Raw genomic sequence first — 25,004 nt, 5'->3', positions numbered from 1 at the left:
AGTGACAATATACTCAAGTAAATATGCATGACTAAAATAGCAATGCAGTGTGGCGATACTTTTCACAATTGAAAGACTAAGCTGTTATACTCCCCCCCCCCCAACCCCTGTATTGTCACTGCGTAGAGTAGAAGGGCATTTCAGCACATTTAGCCAAATTCTTCACAATGCAAGCACAGATTAGATTCTTTTTTAGGGTAGTCAGATCACTTAAAATATGGACTGCAGAAACATTACCAGTTCAGCCCACAGGAAGAACACACATCAATCTAACAATTATATTTGTTAGTGTAAGTGAAGAAGCACGGGGCAAAATTATAGAGGATGAAAGCTCAGATTTCTTTTTTCTACAGTTCTTCCCCCTTCTAATGCCTTTGTGCTCCTGGGGCCTCAGGGTCTCAGCATCCCTCTTTCTCCTTGGTGAGGAACTCATTTACACAAAGATATTGGGGGTTCAGTGGATGGGCTTTACTAGGATATTGCATTTTAAGGAGGAATCTGGAAAAGGGAGGCATAAAAAAAACACATCTAAAGCTGGTACTTAGCTGTCAGGTGGAGGGGATGAGAGCCAGGATTTATTCTTTCTACAAGTGAGCTCGTCTGCTCAGGAAACAGTTCTTTAGTCCGGCCACCCCATGGCGAGAGCAGAGTGGTACTTTCAAAACGTAAACTCCCTGACGTGAAGCTTTGCATTTTACTAACAGAGCAGCAACAAAAGGACCCTGCATTTCACATAATTTGACAGGAGCCAGATGGGAATGCCTGTGTGTTCAGACTTCCAGCTTGGAAGAAGGGAGGCAGACAGGCCCCTGCCAGCTTCCTTGGCCGCTATACTAACAGAGGACTCTGGTGTTTGATGCTGACAGCAGCCACAGGTTTTTAAAGTCTCAGGGCCGAGTCCTGGTGAATAAGGCCTGGCCATTGATGCTGCTATCCGTGTGGGTGGATGTGGCAGAGGAGCCCCAGGTCGTGGTTCAATAAATATTAATTGATGGGCATTAAAACAATCGATGACCCCAGGGCATGCCACCTTGAGTGCCAGAGACTTTAATCTGTGAAATGGAGAAAACCACACTGAGTTGCTCTTGGAAGTTATGAAAGATGATTGTAAAGGGGTTTTATAAGCTTAAGCGCTGTGAGTGATAGTGTCCAAAGAAAACAGCCTCGGCAGCCGAGAGCAGAGCATCCCAGGGCCCTGCAAGCAGTGTACAGTAGCGGCTTTCAATGACATCCTTTCTGGGCTCCAGCCAATTGTTAAAAGAGAGAAACTAGAATAATATATTGCTAGGGACTCAACCCCCTTCCCAGTTACGAAATTTGAAAGTTGCTCAAGCTGTAGGAAATTATTTTGGATTGGTCTTTATCTTCTGATATTTCCCCCCACTCCCTACAATGAATTTGCCTCATTTTGTAAAGTTCTCACTCCCACAGGCTGTGATTTGGAGGCAGGGAGGAGGTAAGAAGAGGATTTTTTTGTATAATAAACAATTTGACAATTGACCTAAATTTGGGGACATGTATTAAGAATTTCCTTTACCCAGTTATCTCTGTGTGGGATAATCACTAAATCACTGAAGTTAGATAGCTGTGTTTCTACCCTATCATAAAGATCTTGAAGAGATTTATTAGCAAGTAGACCTGTGTCACATTGGCACCCCAGTTTGCCCACTGTTGCCCTGTAAATTACATTTATTTCAATGTTAGGCCAGTTTTCCTTTTCTGCCCTCAGCAGTGACATATTTATGGTAACCATATGTCCAAGAATTTCTTGGGTGGAACAGATATCAGACACAGTTCATATGCCCTCTAAGCTCACATGTATTTTTGTTGACCATCCGCGTATTGACACACATATAGTTAAGCCTGCAGATGGTAATTGATTAAACCTGTATGCATACCACTGCATACCAAGCTTACCAAGCTCTTCCTTTCGGAAGGGCACTGTGCCAGGTCCTGTGAAGACAGCTCAGCACCTGTGCGGGATGGCTCTGAGAAGGGATGTGTAGAGGTGAGCCTCCCAAGTGAGGCAAATACAGGGAATCCAAGCTTAAAAGTAGGAATGCATTAGACACATGTAGGGACTAGTGAGCAAAACAACCCAGCTTGAATGGGGGGATTTTGTAGAGTAGTAGTTTGGAAAGATCTCCCTCTTTTTTGAAATCTGCCCCTTCCTTGGCTGCCAAGACACCGCTGTCTCCAAGCTCTCTGCCTACATTGCAACCCTTTCTGGTTTTCTTTCATGACTCCTCTTTTCCACTTGCTCCACAAATATTAGTGTTTCCCAAGGTTCTTCCCTTGGCCCTTTTCTCTCAACACTATTTCTGGGCAGCACATCCACTCGCCTGGGTGGGATGTTCATCTCTGTGTGGATAACACCTACATGTATATATCCAACTGCAGCCTCTCTCTGAGGGGCAGGCCCCCCTTCCAATACAACCCCCCCCCCTTGCACCTCTTCCTGAATAACTCCGTGTCTACCTGCCTCATCCTTCCATTGGCACCTACTCCATTCTGAGCTCTGCTGGACCAAGCATAGAGAGGAGTCAAGGAGGATGGAAGTTTGAGTTCAAAGAATTTGTTCTGCATATAGAAGGAAGCAGGAAGTGGGAGACTGCAGTCAAAAAGAGATTTTCAAGGATTGTGAAAGAAGAGCAGCTCCAGGTAATGATAAGGTCTAGGGTCTTGATACTCAAAGGGTGGTCTCTGGATCAGCCACATCAGCATCACCGAGGAAACTGTAGAAATGAGCAGCCTTAGCGCCCCATGCCTCAGGCCTACTGAATCACACTGCATGTGAATAAGATACCCAGGTGAACCCTATGCATATTAGAGTCTGAGAAGCACTGGTCTAGGATACATGCACGAGCGTGAGTTGATGAAACTGAGTGGAGATGAAATTCATCAAACAATGGTGGTCAGGGAACCAAGAGTGTTGAATGAATGAATAATGCAGAGGGCCACTGAAACGGCCCAGTTTGAATGCAATAACGTGGGTGGAGAGAAAGAATGTGATCTCACTGCCAACCTCCTTAATGAATTCATTATGCCCTGGGCGTGAGGGAGGGCCCTTGCATCAGATGACAGTGATATTGGACAAAGGATTTTTGATATTTCAGTTCTTTGAGAACAGAGATTCTAATCAGGATTTCCCCATATCTCAGCTCTTAAAAAAGGTATAGCAGGTCCTTAAATAATGATGAATTGACTTTATATGCATGTGGGATAAAGAAATAAAACACTCCTCCCCCCCGCCGCCTTTATGTCAATTTATAAAAATTTTTAAAAGCAATTCTGGAGTTGACTTTAACCATTTAGTATTTAATATTACCTTTTTCTCTCCTTCGATCCTATTTTCCTGACAGTTAATTAAAAGTGTGTTTGCTAGGGCAAACTTTCCCACTCTTATTTTCTCCCTCCTGATATGTAACATCTTGGAATCGTATACATGTCAGAGAAGCCATAATAAGTCTTTGAAAGAAGAGGCTGTTATCCTTGGTGCTTTATCCCTGGGTGTGAGTTTGGTCTTTAGGGAGTTGCTTTGCTTGATTAATAAACAAATTAACGTTGATGATGAAGGCGCTGGTTTGGAGTCAGGGAGTCTGAGTTCCACGTGCAGCTCTGTTACTATCTGTGCACTGTTGAGTGAATCAGGCAACTGTTGTGGGCTTCAGTTTCTCATTTACACAATATGCTAGTTGGACTGTATGAGTTCTAAATTCCTTTCACGTTGTGAACTTTTGTGATCTTGTAATTCTTTTAGGCTGTTACAAATGCCTCTGAGGTTAAAATAATGCATCTCCCTAAGACATGTACCCAGCGGTCTCTCTTGTGTTGTAGCCAATATACGGTATTTATTAAGCTCTACCTTTCAAAATATTGGGATTATCTCCAGGATAGTCTCGATACATCTGCATCTAGAATACGCTGCATAGTTTTGGTAACTTTCTTAAGAGAAACCAGTCTCCTCACATTAGTAGAGTGTGTTAGCCCTAAACGTTTTAAAAAAGAAATAGAGTATCTTTTAATTGCCCAAGGGAGTGAAACACTTTTCTTATGAAATAGGCTTAAAAAGATCAATCTTTTCAAAATGTGTAATAAGATGTAGCATGAACCAATGTTGTGAAGACTATGGGGCATTTCTTGAAATTTGAAGACTTAACTGAGTTCCCAAACCGTAGACCTGAAGGGATACTTTTGTGATAATTACAAGGAATGGCTATTTTTCCTGGTAGTTAGTAAGCATATGAAACTCATTACTTGCATAGTTTCCAAAGGTTGTCTTAAAATGGGTTCCAGAATGATTTAGATCAGTTCATGATGATGGGTCCCAATTGGGATTGAGAGCATGTTGATCATTTGGTGTGTTGCCCTATTCCTTTAGGTTGATATTTGAAACCTTTTAATGTCTTTTAAAAAAAAATGTCTTTAAAAATGATTGTTTTAAAATGTAAAAAAAATTAGTTAAATGATAGAAAACACAACTAGACTGGACAAAACAGGAATGTTGACCTTGTTATGAAGTATTTTCACGTTCCAATAGCACCGACTGTGGAAAGGTTTCCACAATTTTCCAGGCTTTGGTTATTCATTTGGGGGAATTGATTAGTAAAAAAACCCTTTTTCTTATGGGGGATTTTAAATTTATACAAAAATAGAGAGTACAGTATAGTGGCACTCCATGTCCCCAACATTCAGCTTCAACAATTATCCACTCAGTCTGCTTTCATCTATACTTTTCCCCACCCTTACCCCACCCCTGATGATTTTGAAGCAAACCCAAGGCATCCTCGTTTCATCTGTAAATATTTTTGTATGTATCTAAAAGATACGGCTTTTTATTATTTTATTAAAATAGAATTATGTACAGTGTAGCTTGTAAGTGTACAACTTGGTCAGCTTTGAGAAATGTGTATGTCCATGAACTACCGCTCCAATCAAGATCCAGGAAGTCTGCATGATCACATACAGTTCCCTCATGTCCTTTTCCAGTCAATTCCCACCCCAATAAGCCACCACTCTTCTTTTTTCCCGATCTTTATTGAGTTATAATTGACAAATAAAACTGTGTAAATTTAAGATCTACAATATAATGATTTGATTGTTGTGAAATGATTACCACAATAAACGTAGTTAACACATTCATCACCTCATGTAGTTACTCCTTTTTTTTTTCTTTTGGTGGTGGTGGTAAGAACATTTAAGATTTACTCTTTTAGCAAATTACAAGTGTACATACAGTACTGTTAACTATAGCCACCATGCTGTACAGTAGATCCCCAGAATTTATTCATTGTATAACTGAAAGTTTATACCCTTTTATCGACATCTCTCCATTTCCCCTACTCTTTGGTCCCTGGCAGCCACCATTTAACTCTCTGTTTCTATGAACTTGACTTTTTTAGATTCCATGTAAGTGAGATCATACAGGTATTTGTCTTTCTCTGACTTATTTCACTTAGCATAATGCCTACCAGATTCATCCATGTTGTTGCAACTGGCAGGATTTCTTTCTTTTTTATGGCTTGGTAATATTCCATTATATATTTCTTTATCCATTCATCTGTCGATGGACATGGTGGTTTCCATGTCTTGGCCATTTTAAATAATGCTGCAGTGAACATGGGGTGCAGATATCTCTTTGCGATACTGATTTCATTTCCTTTAGATATATACCCAGAAGTGGATTGCAGGGTCATATAGTAATTCTATTTTTAATTTTTTGAGCAAGTTCCATACCTTTATCCATAAAGGGCATACCATTTTACATTCCTACCAACAGTTCACAAGGTTTCCTTTTTCTCCACATTCTCACCAACATTTATGTTTTTTTTTTTTTAATAAGAGCCATCCTAACAGTTGTGAAGTGATATCTCACTGTGGTTTTGACTTACATTTTCCTGATGATTAATGATGTTGAACACCTTTTCATATATCTGTTGGCCATCTGTATGTCCTCTTTGGAAAAAATGTCTGTTCAGGTCCTTTGTTCATTTTGTTAATTAGATTGTTTTTTTTTTTTTTTGCTATTGAGTGTTATGAATTCCTTATATATTTTGAATATTAACCCCTTATCAGATACACGGTTTGCATATATTTTCTTCCATTCCATAGGTTACCTTTTCACTTTGTTGATGGTTCCCTTGCTGTGCAGACACTTTTTAGTTTGATGGTAGTCTTATTTGTTTTGTTTTTTGCTTTTGTGGCTTGTGCTTTTGGTGCTATGTCCAGAAAAATCATTGCCAAAACCAAAGTCAAGGAGCTTTTCTTTTGTGTTTCCTTCTAGTAGATTTAGAGTTTCAGGTGTTACATTTATTTAAGTCTTTAATCCATTTTGAGTTAATTTTTGCGAGTGGTGTAAGATAGGGTCCAATTTCATTCTTTTGCATGTGGTTAGCCAGTTTTCCCAGCACCATTTGTCGAGACTATTCTTTCTCCATTGTGCAATTTGGGCTCCCTTGTCAAAGGTTAGTTGACCATATATGTATGGGTTTATCTCTGGGCTCTTGATTGTGTTCTACTGGTCTGTTTACCTGTTTTTATGCCAGTATCATACTGTTTCAATTACTATAGCTTTGTAATATAGTTTGAAATCAGGAAGTATGATGCCTCCAAGTTTGTTCTTTATCAAGCTTGATTTGGCTATTTGGGGTCTTTTGTGGTTCCGTACAAACTTTAGGAGTATTTGGTCTAGTTCTGTGAGAAATGACATTGGTATTTTGATAATGATTGCATTGAATCTGTAGATTGTTTTGGGTAGGAAGGGTATTTTAACAATATGAATTCTTCTCATCCAAGGACATGGGATATCTTTTCCTTTTATTTGTGTCTTCTTCGGTTTCTTTTATTAATATCTTATAGTTTTCAGTGTACAGATATTTCACCTCTTTGGTTAAATTTATTACTAAGTCTTTTATGTTTTAGATGTAACCATTCTTCTTATTTCTATTAGCATGCATTTGTTTTGCCCATTCTTGAGTTCATATAGTGCATTACTGAATGAATGGAATCATGTAGCTTATAATCTCGTGTCTGGCTTCTTTCATTCTATGTACTGCTTTTGAAATTTTTGCATGGTATTGAATGTATTAATATTCATTCTTCTTCTCCTTTAAATTGTTGAGTAATAGTCCATTGTATAAATATACCATAATTTGTTTATTTATTTTTCTATTGATGGACATTTTTTCTTCTAGTTTGGGATTGTTAAGACTAAAGCTGCAATAAGCATTCTGGTATAAGTCTTTTTGTGGACATATGTGTTCATTTCTATTGTGTAAATACCTAGGAATGGAATTGCTGGGTCATAGCATAGATGCATGTTTAACTTTATAAGAAACTGCCAAGATAGTATGGTTTTACATTCCCACCAGCAGTGTATGAGAGTTACAGCTGTTCTACAGTCTCATTTACATTTGGTGTTGTCAGCTTTTTAATTTAAATCTGATGGAGGTAAAATGGTATCTCATTATGGTTTTAAATTGTATTCCCTTAGTGAGTAGTGATTTTTGACCCTCTTTTCATGTGCTTGTTGGCTACTTCACTTTTGTGGTCTGTCTGCTAAAGTATTTTACCCATTTTTAAATTGGGTTATTTATCTTGTTATTGATTTAAAGAATTCTTTTAAAAAATATTCTGGATCTGTCAGAAATATGTATAATAAATATTTTTTCACAGTCTTTCATTTGCTTTTTCATATTTTTCATGGTGCTTTTTGATGAGCAGTGTTTCTTTTTTTTACTATTGATAAAGTCTTTTTATAATGTTTAGTGCTTTTTTTATATTCTCTTTAAGAAAAGTTTGCCACCTCAAAGACACAAAAATATTCTCCTGTTTTCTTTCAGAGCTTTATTGATTAGTTTTATATTTAGATCTGTGATCTGTCTCGAATGAATTGTTTTGTATGTTGAGCAGTAGGAGTCAAGGTTTAGTTTTTTCCTATTTTTTTAATCAATTTGTCCTATCACCATGTGTTGAAAAGACTTTGTTTTTCTTATTGCTCAAGTGCCTTGGTCAAAACTCAGATGACTCTGTAAGTGTGGCTTTAGACTCTTTTTTTCTTGCATTGATCTGTTTGTTTATCCTTATATCATTTTCATATTGTCTTGACTAATATAGGTTTACAGTAAATCTTGAAATCTGGTAAGATGAGTCCTGTAAGTTGTTCTTGTCTTTCAAGAAAGTTTTGTCTATTTTGAGTTTTCTCTTTTTGTGATATAAATTTGAGAATCAACTTGTCAATTTCTAAAAAAAAAAAAAAAAACCAAAACAAAAAAACCCCAACAGCAACAACAACAACAAAAAAGCCTTCCTGGAATTTTTGATTTAGATTGTATTGAACTGCAAACCAATTTGGGGAAAAACTGACAACTTAAAAATATTGAGTCTTCCAGTCCATGAATATGGGACACCTCTCCATATATTTGAATCTTCTTTAATTATTCTCAGTAATGTTTGTGGTTTTCTGTCTGGCAGTCTTGCATATCTTTGATTAAATTTATTGCTAATAATTTTATGTCTTTTGATACTGTTGTAAACTGAATAAAAATTCATTTTCCAATTGTTTGTTGGTAGTATAGAAATACAATTGGTTTTTGTATATTGATTTTGTTTCTATTCTTTAGATAGGGATATTTACTACTGATATATCTTTAAGATCATGAACTTAATCTGCTTTTTTTTTTTTAAAGATTTTTATTGGGGAACTGGGGGGATGGGAACAGCGCTGGGGAATTGGGGGAAGGGGAACAGACAAGTTGCTGTCCTTTTGTTCTTCAGTCTAGTTGTGGAGGACATTGCTTCACTGGCCCAAATTGGCACCATCATTGCGCTCTTCCCAGGTGAGGCAGATCAGTCGCCGGCTTCTGGACAGCCACTCACTGCAGCTGCTGGCTGCTCACGCTGGCTGCTGGCTATACATTGTAGCCCATGGCAACCCACTGTCACAGGGGCTGCAGCCTACGCCATCGCCAGCGACTCACGGCAGCCCAGCTCCAGGTTGAGCTGTTGTTCAGCATCTTAGCTGTGGAGGGCAGTGTCACTGACCCTCATATGTGGGATCCGAACTGGGGCCCTCTGGCGTCCCAAACCAGCGCTTAACCATCGCGCCACTCAGCCGGCCCAGAACTTAATCTGCTTTTAAGCCTACCTAGTGAATATTTCTTTTTTCAATATTGTACTTTATAGTTCTAGAATATCCACTTGTTATTCTTTTCTTTTCTTTTTTTTTTTAAAATTGGGGAATTGGGGGAGGGGAACAGTGTTGGGGAATTGAGGATGGGGACCAGCCAAGTTGTTGTTCTTTAATCTTAGTTGTGGAGGGCACCAGTCGCCATCTGGCTGCCCATCGGCAGCTCGTGGTCTCTAAGCTCAAGGTGCTGTGTTCAATCTTAGTTGCGGGTGGCATAGTCACCATCCCATGTGGGAGTCGAACCAGCAGCCTTGATGTTAAAAGTCCACGCTCTATCCACTGAGCCATCTGGGCGGCAGCTCAGCTCAAGGTGCTGAGTTCAGTCTTAGTTGCGGGCGGGTGTAGCCCACCATCGAATAGGCAGTCTTGTTGTTAGGAGCACATGCTCTCACCAGCTGAGCCATTCTGCCACCATTTGGCAGCTCAGCGGCAGCTCAGCTCGGGTGCAGCATCATTGGTCCATGTGGGAATCGAACCAGCGGCTCTGTTGCTCAAAGCTTGCACTCTTAAGCTAACTCTTAACCAACTGAGCCACTCGGTGGGCCCCACTTGTTTTTCTTTACAGCTTCCATTTTTTCTGTTGAGATTACCCATTTGGTCACTCTTTTTGGCTGTCTTTTCCTTTAAGTCCTTGAACATATTTAAACAGCTGCTTTAAAGTCCTTATCTGCTAATTCCAACATTTAGATCATCTCAGGGTCACTTGCTAGTCAGTTGTTTTCCTTGATTATAGATCACCTGCCTGGCCACTACATGTCCTGTATTTTAAAAAAATTTTATATTGGATGTTGTGGATGACATATTATAGAGATTGTATTCAGTTATATTCCTCTGAAGAATAATTTTTGTTCTAGCAGGCAGTTTTACTGACTGGCCGCTTTGAATTTTTGGAAGCTTGCTTTTATTCTTTGTTAAAACAAAGAAAGTGGCTCTGTTTTGGTTTGCTTTTAATCTTAGGAGGAGTCCTTAGTCTTTGGGCATAGTCTTTCCTCCTAAGTTGTAGCCCGTATAGGGGTTTACCGGGAAGCCTAAGGTATTTCCTAAGTTCCTCTAACTTGGTGGTATTCAAGCTCTAAACTCCCTTCTACACAAAAGGCAGCTGTTCAGATGCTCTTTAGCGTCTTCATCCTTCCAGCTGTTGCTTCCTGTTGGACTCCTTGGGATCTACCCTGTGTGTGTGTGCAATTTAGGAATTAACCAAGACAACAAAGGTTTATGGACAGATTTGGGGGCTCCCTTCTCTGTGGCTCGCTTTTCCCCAGGATTTGCTTCCTCATTGTACATCCTCGATATGAGCTCTGACCTACATCCTCCGACATCTAAAACCAACAAACCTGTGACTTTCTGCTTGAGTTCTAGCTGTGCCATGCCTCCCGGACCAGGAATACCATCAAAGGAGAAGCCATATACATTTCATTCTCATGTAATATGGTCCCTTTTTTCAAGGGTTGAATCTCTAGTTTCTGCCTGTTTTTGGTTACTTTTCAGTGCCTTCAATTAATTCTTTTAAAAATATATTGTCAAGAGTATATAATTTTTTTGGAAGTTAAACTGCCACTACTAGAACTCTTTTTAAAAAAACATAACTATAACACTTTTATCATACCTGAAACTTTTCAATAATTCTTTAATTTTATCAATCAACAGTGTTCAAAAATGTAGGAATTTAAGTTTCTTGTGAGGGAGATGATATTTAGTTTTGTTTCATTTTTTTTCTTGGTAGCAAACTTGGGGAAAGATTCCTCAAAAAAAAAAAGTTCATTCATTCACTGGCTGAGAATTATATTGTTAGTTTCATCGTGAGCATCCTGTATTGGTGTTACAACTTAGAAGTCTTTCCCTTAGCAGTAGCTGCTGAACCAATGTTTATGGCAATCTCAGCTTTGTGGGATCCAGAGCAAAGAAGTATGTGAAAAAGGCTTCTGAGCAGTTAAAATGGACACATAATCTGTACACTTTATCATAGGGAAAGCTTTCAAATTCTCACTCAGAACCTATTTACCTCAATTTTAAGTAGTGGAGATTTCTTCCCCCAGTTTACAGAATATTAGCAGCAGCAAGTACAAGAGAGAAAGACGACATGGTAGAGGCAGGCACAGTGAGAGGAGCAGGTAGTGACAGGTGACAGTGGAGTCAACTCACGTGACTGCAGTCTCTGTATTAGAGGCCGGGTTGGGTTCTAGGGAAACTAGCATACCTACCATACGGCCTGCACATCAGGGAGCTTGGGGAATGTCAGGGTACGCAGGGATGCAAAAGTAGGCCCGCGAGTGAAATAATACACGTTTGCACTAAGTATACTTATGGAAAAAAGGAGGAATTAGATGATTCAAGGAAGTCCCCAGCAAGAACAAATTTGAATGGTGCACAGAAGGTTGACGTATCCATTTGGGTCCTGGGAAGAAACAGAAGACACATTGAAGGGAATGAAAGAGACCTTAATAAAGGTAGTATGTATTACTACCTTTATAAAAGGTGTGTGCATAGTTAAGGAAAATCAACAAAGGATGGCAAAGAACTCTAGGGCCTGCAAAAATGGGAAGGTGTTACTGCCCCTAGATCAGCAGGGGCAAGAAGAAGGAGAGGTTACTAGAACCCACAAGGCCTGTGGCAGCTGGGGAGAACCACCTGTGACATCTGGTGGAGGAGTGCAGCCCCTGACATCCTGACTTTTAGCTCCTTCTGAATCCAACCAAAAAAGCCAGAGGACGAGGGGACTCAGTTGATGCTGTCCATATATGTCAACCTTCCAGGGCACAGAACTGACTAGAGAAGGGTGGTAGGTGTATCTGGAGTGGGTAACCTGAGAATACCCAGCAAAGTTGAGTAGGAGTTTGCTTTGGATGAGACAACACCCCTGGGGAGAGCATTCTAAGCCCAGGGGCTGATGTGTAAAGGTACCTCATGCCACATTCAGAGAATCCAAGAGCATTTGCAAGGAGTAGAGCAGAGAGTTCCTTTAGGGGTGCAGCTAACAATGGAGAGTGTTCTTACCCATCCTGAAGCATTCATACTTAATTCTTTAGGTGTTGAGAATCCTGAAAGTCACCGATAGGCAGGGCTGGATGGGGAGATGCAGAAGAATCAGCAGGGAGCATGTCGAGAAGGGAGGTGGGCCCCAGCTCATGTTCTGTCGGCATGGAAGAAGAGATTATCTGGAAACATACAGTCTGGTGTCAGCATTGTGTAAACAGCACAGTACACTCTTCAGTATTGACAGAGGCTGCTGGGTTGTTCATTGTCGTAGCCTTACATATAGAGAATCACAGTAAGTTAACATCACATTTGGCATATTTCTGTTGCCCAGGCAGGAATGTATGTGGTTAATTTTAGAATTATTTCCATCAAAGGAGTTTACAGTATTCAAAGAGTTTTGATACTTAGAGTGAAAAAACTTTAAGAACCTGGCATATTTGCTTATGGAAACATCTTTTTTCCCTGATGAGGCTGGGTAAATGAAGCTTTGCTACATTTATTATTATTCTTTATTAAGGTTGTTATTATTATCAAGAATTATGATCATACAGAACAAAGACCCTCCAAAACCAAACTCACCATATTTCATATTAAGTGCTAGTTAGAAACATTAAATCAGTAGATCTTTTATTACCTGGTTTGGTTGCTGATGTGCTTGGAGTAGACTGGTCTTCGAAGTAGGACCCTCATCCTTCACATCCAGCTTGTTTAGATGCACCTTTGGTGTATTGGGTCTTTTTAGTCCTAGCTGGAGCAAGGTCAGCTTTAGCTGGGTCCATGATTTATCAGAAATCCCAATTCATTTGATCTGAGTCAGACTGTATTAGCTTCTGGTTTAAAAATTTGTTTAAGAGACTAGTGACAATTAGCTTATTTCCTCATGCCACCTCTTCTTTCTTCTTCCATCTTCTGCCCTCTCATTCCTCCTCAAGGTGTGGGTTCTGTTCCTCCCTCATCCTGAAGTGTGTTGCCAGACTTAGTCTTCCCTTTCATAGACTCTCATTGGTCTTTCCAGCCTACACACTCAACTTGTAAAGCTACTCAAGTCCTGGCTGATTCAAAACAGAAACTCGAACACAATGCTGTTTTCCAACATTAGCTGGCTGAACATATGTGTCAATAGGACCAATGTCATACCTAGGCAGGCCTGGGTTGGACCCCTACTTAAGAACTTGCCCACCCAGGGGCAGTGGATGGGGGGAGGGGGGTTGTCACTTTGTGAGGGGTGAAAATGATAACTATTGCATTGTTTTGTACACCTGAAACTAATAATAAAAAACAAAACAAAACAAAAACAAAAACAAAAACCTTGCCCACTCCAATATTTTCTGGAGTTTTGACTCCATCCACTGACCAAGAGCTCTTCTTTCTGTTAGGAGTTTAGTTAGTCTCTGTCATAGGATAATAACAGCACCTATCTATGAAAGTTTTATAAGGACTGAATGCAACAGAATTTAAGTTCTATTTAGTTTAGCTCCTAGAATATAGAAGATGCTCAATAAAAGTTAGCTATTATAATTATTACCTGGAAGTGAAGAGAACTGCTTGACTTTATTCACTCTAGCATTTTGTGAGCCTGTTTAACCACAAGACTAGCCTTTCTAGAACCATCCGCTAATGTTTTAAGGAATGTTGCTGCTCTATGGAATACAGCTTGGGACACTCTGAATTAAGAATTGAACAAAATTTGGCTGCTCACTGTTCACAATGAGTGACTAAATTAGTGATGCTTGAACTAGGAGCTGGGCTTCTGGATCTTAGCTCAGTCCTCACCATACCTTGAAATTACTTAAATAAAAAGGGAGAGGTTTCATTTTAAGACATAAAACAGAAATGAAAAAAAAGTCATCCCTTATCCAAAGTTTGAATATTCGTTCATTTCTTCCTTGTAATCACATCTCCAGGTGACTCAAGAAATTTAGGGGAAGCTATCTGAAGTTCTCAGGACTAGATTAAAAGGATGTCATGAACTTGGATAAATTAAAATTTACGTGCTCCTTCGGATTTTGGCCTTTCAGAAATAATGAGGCCGGAAGTCGTCCTCCTGTGTCCCCCCGTGACCTGGTCGTACCTCTTGCCCTGGTGTTGTGGTTGCAGTGCGCCTGCTGCCTGGCCTGGCCCTGCCCTTCTCTGCTGGGTTCTGGTGTCCGTGTTTACCTCCCTCAACACTGTGCCTGACAGGACTGCAGACCCCTGGGGACAGAGGCCAGCACGTGTCCAGAGCTGTCTGTGGGGTCAGGTCACCAAGCTCTCCGGACGCATGTGCGGTTGGGCCCTGGTGGGATGGGACGTCAAGGCTAAGGACAGATACTGCTCTCTTGATTGCCTGAAAGCCAGGGATGATTACGTCATCATGTATGTGCGTTTCTCCACTAAGCCTTCAGGGCTGATGGGTGATGGGAAGCATTGTGTATGATATGTGTGTGACACATTCAAAGGGCTAGTATATCAGATGACTAAATTCCCTGCGTGAGCATTGGGAGGATTTTATTTTATGTATTTATTTATTTAAAGTTGTGGAAAAGGAGTTTATTAGAAGTAAAAATGCATTTGAAAGAAGCAGAAGTGGGCCCAAGCAGTAGAGAATGGCTCAAGGGCCATTATTAGAAAAGAAAGTACACTCCGAAGAGTTTGGAGCGGGCTGAGCAAAGGAAGCACAAAAGGCGCATTGGGAGAATTTAAAAAAAGTCATTCTGTTTTGCTTTGCTCCACACGCACCAATTCCAAGAGTCCAATTCCACGCAGCTCTCCTTTACCTCGTTTCTCCTCACAGGCAGCTTCCCTTGCTGAGGTTTGCTCGTGTAAATGGAAGCCAGATGCCAGCATTGTGGCACCTGTGCTCAGCACTGCTGTTCCAATCATTACAAGGACGGCCAGTTGCTATGGTTTGGGAGACAAATGAGGGGTCGTAACTTGACTTAATGATCTTCTCCCAGGGCTGCTTCTGTTTAATGATCCATTTTGTTTTAGATGATGAGAGAGAAAAAAACCTGCTTCTATATGCAGCAGCCACACTTCAGGCTATAAGATCTGAGGTCTAGGGCATTGCTACAGGGGCAGAGCTGAGCCCAGGATGGCTTTCTAAGATATCCAGACCCCTGCAGAAGGTAGATAACTGCCATGCTATTCACTCTCATGTCACAGAACAGCGGAGACCCACAGCATTCATTGCTAACTTGTTTGGAACACAAGCATCGAGAAGTCATCTATGAATTTGCCTCCCCAGAGGGAAATGAGAGACTCCACTCACTGTCACACATAGGAACCATGTCAGGAACGGCAACTCTTCATGCTTAGTTAAAAAAAATAACAAGATTTCTATGTATCTTTTCCCACGATAGATTTAAACACTGATAAATAGATGTGGCTGACAGGTGCGATCTGAGAGAAAGGCCAAAAGCAAAAAATGGCTTTCCTTCATTTGGCAGACCTGGTGCTGGCCAGCTAGAGGCCAAATCAAGAGAATTGAGATGCAATGATGGGAGAGTTAAGGCCAGCGTGCTACCTTGTTCTGGCTACTTTCCAGGATGAGTGGAAGGTGGTGAATGGTTTCCATCTTGTTGAATGATAGACACTTGATTGGCTGCCTAGCACAAATAATGATTACCCTGGGCTTGTCCCTCTGGTGGCCCACTTCACAACGGCCTCTGTAGCGTCCATCTATGTGTTCGTATGGAGCGGCAGTACTGTTTGGCAGAGACTACAAACTCCCAGGGCTCATACCTCTTTGTTCTCTTAACTCTGCTTGTTCAGCATCCAGCAGAGGAGTGGAGGCATTTAGGAATTTAATTAAGATTTATGGCTAATGACAGTAAGGGCGAGCTTTCTGGCTAGAAGTGATGCTAAATACTAGAACAGGTCGGTCAGAAGGGGGAATCCTAATTTCTGCCATCAGTAAGAACAGCACAATCTGTCAGTCAGGACTTTGAGGTCCAAGTGTTGTTCTGACCAGAGACCGTGGGACAGATGAGATGGCCTTTTTCCTTTTAGCCTGGAGGTCCAGTGGAAAGTGTTCCAAAGGCAACTTAATACTCTGGATTTTTTTTCTACTCCCCTCCTTCCCCCCGCCCCCAGCCTTTTTTAAAATTGCAGTTCCAATTTTCAGAGTCTCTAATGTGTTAACGGGCTTTCCTCCCATTAAAAAACACATGTGGATGTGAGAATGTTCTCCTTGAGAAAAGACGGTCTCTGGGGTTTTGCTTCTGGCTTGAGGTCCTATGAGGTAGGTGTTATGAAACCTCCTCCGCAGCAGGCTGGGGTGCCAGCGGGCCTTGAGGGGGTCAACAGCTCTTCCGCTAATTTTGGCAGGAGAGGGAGACACTCAGCTACTTGAAAAGGAAAGAAGGTAAATTTTGCGATCCATTTGCAGATCAGGATAGAATGAGTTTTCAGACCTGCGCATGTGTTCAGAACCCATCTATTCTCTTCTACCCTTAAAGCTACTAGGACAAAATAATCCAAGTTCATGTATCTCAACTAGATGATTGTTCTTCCCATCCTGGATTATACTGCGTTGTCGGAAAAGTTATGACATATTTTTTCTGTGTTTTTCTTTGCAAAGATACGTCATGACTCTTCTGACAACCCAATAGAAGGGGCAGCTCAGAAGGGCATATCAAGAAAGAGGAGAGGGGAAGGGCCAGACAAGGGATGGTGCTGGGGTCACATCCAGGGCTCCAGGTGGTCAACAGCAGCATGGTGGCCCTGGGAGAGGATTTTGAGGGGTCAGGAGGAGGAGGGAGAGAGGCGGACAGGTGATGCCCGGCAGTTGGTACTTCACAGTTGAAGCAGGGGCTGTCCTAGGCTTCCCAGGAACGCATTGTACAGAGTGCAGGCAGACTGCGGGAGAGCAAGGTTCTTCTGGTCTTTCAAGTAAGGAGAGGATTAGACCAGAGCTTGTCTGAAGCACCTTACGTCTCCCATTTTCCATGATTCTGTGACTTCCCTCTGTAGCAGTGTGGTTTTTACACAATTATTGAAGAGAACAAAGATCTTTTGAAAAGATTTTTAAAATTGTGGCCTGAGAATTAAGTTACCCAGCTAATGTTCACTTATTAAAACTCATTAACTCATCAGAATGCATACTTTCTCAAGCCACGATGACTTTATGGTCTAAGTGAAAATTTCATATCCCTTTGGAAAATTGAATGAACATAGTCAAATCAGCAGAAAATTACCTTTGACTAGTAGATGTTATTTCTACACATTCTGCTTTGCCTAAGAAAATAATGACTCTGAGACTAATGTTTGACGGCTAAGAGTAAGAGCCGTTGTCTACCATTTGCTTTCACGGTCCTAGGAATTATTTTAGATATTTTACATGCACTTGCTCATTTAACCCCCAGAAGAACTCTACGAGATGAGTAGGTACTAAACCCCCCACTAAACCATGAGGAAATTGAAGATTAGAGAGATTAAGTAACGTGTCAGGGCTAGGATTTGATTTGGGGTCCAGCAGCTAACTCAGAGCTCTCCTGTGAACCAGCACTCTCTTCCATCCCCTACTTGTCCCAGAGGGTCAGTGGAAGTGACCAGCTTGGGCTGCGGCCATCACGCTTGGGTGGAATGAAGGGCATGGCACTGTGGGAGTAAAAGAATTACTTGGGGTGTCAAAGCAGGAACAAGGAATCTTAGTGTAAAATGGGTCGGTAAGGTTTTTTACACCGATAAGCTGATGACTTATTTTCTGAATGCTGCTTCTAGGAATTAGAAGCCATACAGGGTGCCTCGGTTTATCATGCTATCTGTAGACAATAACAACAACAAAAATTAACAGTGAGTGCTTTCTCTGACAGGGACTGTTAGAAGTCGTTCACATCTATTCATTTGTTTAAACCTAACAGCAACCCCATGGGATAGGTATTCCTATGTTCCCCATTTCCCAGATGGGGAAAACTGAGACCCACAGTGGTGCAGAAACACAGCTAGGAAGTGGCAGGTGGGCACTGAGCCCAGGCTCTGTAACCATTATTCTAACCTGCTTCTCAGCAGTAGGCTTTGGCAAATCTGAAATATTTGCTTCTGGGAGGCAAACAGGATTTACCGCCCTTCAGGATAGGAGGCTGAGCCATGTCTTTTGTGAATGTTTGTGTATTTGAACCAGGTGATGCAGACCCGTCGTGGCTGTCTTCCCACGGGGTCTCCTTCTAGGGGTGGGGCAGGAATGACCCACATGACACCTCACCGTACTTGTCCGTGGGGCGCCCAATTCATTCTGTAGCATGACATTCTATTCTTGACACTTCCTCCTGAAATAAGGAGGCTCCATTTTTTTTGTACTTTTATACAGAATTTGTAAGCTACTCAGTATTTCAAGATTGTATTTGCTTATTTACTGTTCAGTGAGTGTTACAGTGGGTTTCAATGTGGTATTAGAACTTGCCAAATGTTGCTTACAGAACATGAGGCTCCAAGAGATTTAAATGACTTCCCCGAGTTCACAGGTGGCTGTAAAGTTTCTAGAAGGCGGGGCTATCTTACCTGAGCCACGACTCAACTGGGATAAACCAGCCATCCAGGCCTGTTTCCACCCCTGTCCTTGGAGCGTAGGATGGAGGCAGGGAGTGGTCAGATGCACTGGAACCACTCAGAATGCAGATTGGAAAGAGGAACCGAGATGTTATTGCTGATAGAATAGAGAACGCCAATGCTGGGCAGGAGGAATGGCCGTGCCCACTCCTCTTTGCATCCTTAGCATTCCAGTAGGCATTCAGTGATCTCTGCATATGAATGAATGGATCTCTATTGTTCTTTTCGTCATGTTCCACATTTAAAGCATGGAGAGGTCCGAGGGGCTGTTGAAGATAGAGAAGACCTCAACAGGGGAGGTTGGGCTCAAGTTGGCTTGAGGGAGACAGCAATGTGGGGAAGAAGATGGGTACATGTGCAGAGGGAACTATCAGCAAAAGCTGATGCACCTGGAATACTTAACCTAGTCAACAGGTACCATTTGCTTGACTTCTGTAATATCTTGTCTCTTTCCAAATTCCCAAATAGGAGAAGGGTTTTCCTCTCTAATCCAGTGCTGGAGAATCACGGCACAATTTTTGTTAGCAACTCTTCTGCCCACCTCTGTCTTGCTGATGGGCCTCCTGTCTAACTTGTTAACCATTTTGATTTGCTTACATTACTCCTGACCGTGAGTCATTTGGTGTTTGGTCTCACCCAACTGGGGTTTCCTTTCCAGGTTAACATGTTTGTTGAAGGATTCCATGATGCCATTCTCCTCTACGTCCTGGCTTTACACGAAGTCCTCAGAGCTGGTTACAGCAAGAAGGATGGAGGGAAAATTATCCAGCAGACTTGGAACAGAACATTTGAAGGTGAGGATTCAGCCTGTACGGCGACGGCACACTGCAGCAGATTGAGCTGCTTCTTTGCTTGTCCTGTTTTTTCTCTCTTACAGTTGTGGGATCATGCTTTTTTTCAGCTGTAAAGTAAGGATAATAAGTCAAGATAGACCCACTTCACAGGCTTGTTGTGAAAATTAAGCAAGATAAAGCATGTGAAAGTGCTTTGAAAGAGTCCCACTGACATAGGAAGTGCTTTGTCTCCTGATTGTGAGGTTGCAACTCCGTGCTTCTTAAAATTAAATTTATTCCAAGCTACATTCACAACCAACAATCAGTTTGTGAAGAGTTCTGTCATTAGTTTTTTTTTTAATTAAAAATTAAAAAAATATTTTATTGGGGAACAGCCATGGTCATTGGTTACACATTGCTTTCATGCTACAATGGCATCATTGACTCTTTTAAGGAGGGCACAACTTACAGTGGCCCATGTCAGCATCGAACCGGCAACCTTGGTGTTATTAGCACCACGCTCTAACCAACTGAGCTAACCGGTCACCCCTCTATAATTAGTTTTAAAAGGAAAAATCCCAGAGATACATTTCTCTGTTCATACCTGAGTGGTTCGAGACGATGAGCAGATCCAATAGAGCCGTCTGCTTTTATTTTATTTTTAAAATGGTGAATATTAGCTGTGGCTTTCTTAATAACAGAGAAGAATAACAGCAACAACCAAAAAATGGCCCGTCATCTCATCACTCAAGCAACATGTGTTGACATTTAAAAACTGTACAAGAATGAGACTACTCTTGGCTGGAACATAAAAACAGTACAAAAATGTACAAATGAAAAGTGAAAGTTTTCCTTCACGCCCTAGCCCCATCTCCCCAATGTGATCACTATTAACAATTCCCTATGATTCGGTCTAAAAATATTTTGTGCCTTCTGCCAGCACATATGCATTTGTATTATATCTTATCTAAAAAATTTATACAAAAGGGAACATACTATAAATGCCATTCTTCATCTTAGCTTTTTTACTTGTATGCCAAGAATTTTCCATATAAGCAGTCACAGATTAAGCACATTTTTAAATATGACAGTTCCATATTTTTTCACTGTATGGCTGGACAAGTATTTTTTTTTTTTAGCTGAGCCATCCTGCCACCTGTTGACAGCTCAGCGGCTGCTCAGCTTGGGTTGGGACTTGAACTGCTGTTGCTCAGAGCTCAAACTCTTGTGTGAGCTCTTAACCAACTGAGCCACTTGGCCGGCCCTGGACAAGTATTTCTTTAACCAATCTCCTACTGATGGACACTTCAGTTTATAGTTTTTGCGATTATGCAAAATAGTATCACGAACATCATACACATCTTGATGAATTTTTGGAACATTCCTAGTTGTGGGCTATCTGGGCCCAAAAGTGAGTTGGTGCTTTTAAAGTACATTAGATATTGCCAAGTATCTTCCAGAATGGTCTACTAGTCTATATTCTTGGTAGTAGTGTATAGAATGCTGGTTTCCTCTCACCTCACCAGCACTCAAAGAAAATTAACATACGGCTCAGTGTGAGAATGATGCAGCTGCTAGAGCCCTGCAGACATCAACTTCATATTCATTCATTCATCACATATTCTTGAGCACCAGCTATATGCCAGGTACTGTTCTAGGTGTTGAGGATTTAGCACTGAACTAAAGACATTCCCTGCAATTAACTGAGCTTCCATGGTCATGAGGGGAACTGGTGATAAACAAATAAATACGCCATTTCAGGGGCTATAAAACATAAAGCAGGATAGGGAAATAGAAAGTGACGGGAGGAGTCGCTGGGACTGCTAATTTAGACAGAGTGGCCAGGGACGGTCTCTCTGATAAGGGGCAGTTGAGTGGAGACCTGAAGGAAGTGAACGAAATTATGCATGCAGCTGTTTAGGAGAGAACATTCTAGAGGGAGCCACAAATGCAGAGACCCTGGCGGGAGAGTGCTGAGTGCCCCCAGAAGAGCAAGGAGGCCTGTGTGGCCAAAGCCGAGCACCTGAGGGGCAGTGTGACAGGAACCAAAGTCAGAGAAGTGGTGGGGGTCACATCACGTGGACCTGGAAGTTGTGCTGAGGACTTTGGGTTCCACCTTGAGTGAGACAGAAAGCCATCAGAGGGTCAAAACCCAGAGGGGCATCATCTGCCTTGAGTCTTTAAACGGGGTCCTTGTGGGGGCTACGTAGAAAATAAACTATAGTATGCTAATGGGTATCATGTGAGAATAACTGACCGAGTGCAGATTGCTGGACCCGGGAACCTGCATCCTAGCCCCTGGCTCTAACCTCAGTATCTTGAGATTGTCTTTCTTCACCTGTGCTGAGGGGGTTTGTCTAGTTGATGACTGATAAGGGCCCTTTTATTTCTGTATCATTCTAACTCTTCCTTTGAACGCTTTAATGCATTGGGGCTATGCTTATATTTGTTTGCAATCCAACTAATGAAATTTTCAGTGATGGGAACAAGTACTGCCAAGTCTAGATTTGGGGCATACTTTTTTTCTCTTTCCATTTGGGGCTCCTAAGCACTGCACTGCTTCATCCTGTCCTCAGTAGAAGGGGTAGGATATACAAAAAGGTCAGGTTCCAGCTAGAATTGTCTGGGCAGCAGCTATGGTGACAATTGGTGGATTTCATTTCTCCTTGGTGATTTTAGTGGATGTCGCATCTTACTCAAAACAAGAGTGACGTCTGCTTTAACTTTAGACAGATTGTAGGACATTAACAAATCAGCCTCCAGGATTGTCTTGCTCCACCTCTGTCTTGCTTCGGCTGAGGAGCTGGGATCAAATAGGATAATGCAGGGGGCATATTAGGACAGCCCAGTTTCCCAGAAGTTGTGTCCAATACACTGAGAAACCGGTGTGTGTGTGGACACAACCTTGGTAGGCCACATCCCGTTCTTAGCTACTCCTCACTATGTGGTGTGGTCGTTTGTTCTAGGTCTTCTGAGGGAGCTTGTTAAGGGAAGGGCAGGTGCCCACAATGGCTGGAATTCACTTTTGTTTAGAGGGCATGGCCTAAATTTTCCCATAGGCCGTCTTCCATTCCAGGGCCAGACCCTCACAGGCAATGTGAAATGAGCCCTAAAACAATCAACTGTATAGTTCCGTCTAAACTTAGAATCGCATTGGTCCAAAAAGATAACTGAAGCCCAGGTAAGTTTCCATTTTACTTACTAAACAATGATCAAGCTGAGGATAGCCCCCAAAAGAACTGTAAGAAAAACTCTAACCTTCCTAAAATTAAAAACAATTTTAATTTTAATGGTCACCGTAAGCAACCATTAAGTTCTCAAGGGAAAAATACTCTGGATGTTATTTGACAAATTTAGATTTTATTACCGAGAAACCTATGACCAACTCTGAACCATGGCCTGAGAAGAAGCTAAATTTCCTCTCTGTGTGAGGGGTCAGAGTGACAAGGTAAATAGGGCTGTGGCTCAGACCTTGAGCTCCACTACAGGCCAATAGAAATGAGGGTGGAAAGTCTCATTACTTATGTACAGGAAAATTCTGCTGTCAGCCTGACACTCTCACCTTAGGTACAATATTCTCAGGTGAGGTCTCACTTGCTAATCGGTCACCCTAAGGGTTATCACCTCATTGCTTGGCAGAATTGTAATAGCTTAAAGTATAATGAGGTGTTGGGTTACCAGGGCCACCTTATCTTAGAAAATACTCTGCACAGCACTTACAGAACACATCAGCATAAACTCGTCTGAACAGAATGAAAAAAGGCTTTGGATACCCAGTATGCTTGGAGAGCAACACATTTTTAAAAAATGACATTTATTACTTAAGACATTTATTACTTAAAAGTTGTATGGGCTGTCAAGGATAAACAAGCTTGAGATAGGTGTATCCTTTGTAACCAGTCTATATTAAGAAGACAAAACATCAAGATGAAAGGGAGCTCCATTCTGTTTCTGGCAAAGTCGACCAAAGTCTGGAAAAATAAGCAGGCCTTCAAACCACAATCCAAGGACAGTAAACCCAAATACTTGCCCTTTCCAAACCACGCTTGAGGATGGAACTTTCCCTTGGGATCCCTTTTCCCAGACATTCATTTTACTTCCGGAGAGAACCAAATCAATGGAAACACCAATTAAGAATTACACCGAACTCTGCCACAATTTAGAATGAAAGAAAACAAATAGCCTTAGTTACTCAGAATGTGGCTGACATATGCACCCTATTACTTAGTTCATGAAAATTACAATATAGCTAATTTTAATATCAACTGATGATACATATTTGCTTTTATTGATTAGCTGCTCAAAGTCACCATTGCTAGCTAAAGCAAATTTAAGTCCTTCATGTGGGCGCTCAGGGTTCTCCATGCGCTGGCTACTCTGTTCCAGCCTTATAGCTCACTGATCCCTTCCATACACACAGGCCACCTCCCAAAAACCTCATGGTCACCCTGCTTCCTTTCAGCTTCTGTGTCTTTGTAAATATTAACAAGGCCAGCCTTTATGCCTAGAATCCGCCCTCTCCTGGATGGCTGCTGGTCCAAATCATAGGCTTTACCAACGTCCCTATAAAAGCCCTGCTTTGTCACTGAGTCCTCCCTAAGTCTCCCACGAGATATGCCTCTGGTCTCCCCCTCTGAGTGGTATCAGCACCATCAGATGTCCTCTCCCAGATTCCAGGCATAGCGATAGTAATGATAACAATGGAAGAAAACAACTAACTTCTCTGAAACCTGTTTTGAAAGTGCTTTCATCTCCTTAACAGCCTGTTGGCAGGGAGGTACTATTATGAGTTTTCCAGTCCTAGAGCCTGAGGCTCAGAGGGCTAAGTCCTTGCTCAAGGTCACCGAGCTAGTAAATGTGAAAGCTGGATTCAAATGCAAGCCTTTGAATACTACTGCCGACAAGCTAAATCCCTTGCCCAGGCTGCCCCTCTTTTGAACAGAGAATGTGTCCGATTCATCTTTACCTCAGGGGCAACAGTAAATTCAGCACCTAGTTAGTCACCTAGAAAACACTTGGATAAACAGTGGAAGATTTATTGTATCTGTGTAAATGATGGATAGTAACTACAGTTATGGTGGTGATCATTTCACAATATATGTAAGTCAAACATTTATGCTGTACACTTGAAACTCCTACAGTTATGTATGTCAATTACATCTAGGTAAAACTGGAAAAACAAAACCCCAAAACCAAAACCAAAACCAAAACAATGAATGAACACAAAGTCAGATAGACTAGCCCTTCTTTCGCTCTTGGGTCCCATGGCCCTTGAGGCAGGCCCTCTGCTCTCCTGGGTATCAGAGGAGTCCAGAGGAAAGCACGCTTGCTGCGTCCAGGGCCTGGAATGGGTTTTCTTTTATAATGTTTGTCCAGTGATAACGCGAACCCATGAGAAATCTAGGAACACACCACGTCTCCACTTCTCACTCTTGGCAGTTTTGTTTTTGTTTTAAATTAATACAAAACTCTGGGATAAGCATGCTGCTTTTAGGATTAGCCTTAATCTTTTTTTTTTTTTGAAACATATTCCCCAAAGA

At 41.5% G+C, this 25,004-nt stretch overlaps 1 protein-coding gene across 2 annotated transcripts in view; it reads left to right on the top strand.

Moving 5' to 3' along the window:
- Positions 1–25,004, top strand: part of NPR3 (natriuretic peptide receptor 3) — a 69,062-nt gene that overhangs the window by 36,747 nt on the left and 7,311 nt on the right. For both annotated transcript variants that reach the window (XM_019647892.1, XM_019647891.1), the window contains exons 4-5: positions 19,350–19,485; positions 21,273–21,301. In XM_019647892.1, coding sequence (XP_019503437.1) covers positions 19,350–19,485; positions 21,273–21,301 — 165 coding nt within the window. The remainder of the gene's footprint in view (positions 1–19,349; positions 19,486–21,272; positions 21,302–25,004) is intronic.

Source organism: Hipposideros armiger, unplaced genomic scaffold, assembly GCF_001890085.2.
Source record: "Hipposideros armiger isolate ML-2016 unplaced genomic scaffold, ASM189008v1 scaffold_117, whole genome shotgun sequence".
NCBI classification, from domain to species: domain Eukaryota; kingdom Metazoa; phylum Chordata; class Mammalia; order Chiroptera; family Hipposideridae; genus Hipposideros; species Hipposideros armiger.
Note: the sequence above shows the minus strand (reverse complement) of the source record. Positions and strands in the feature narration are given on the sequence as shown.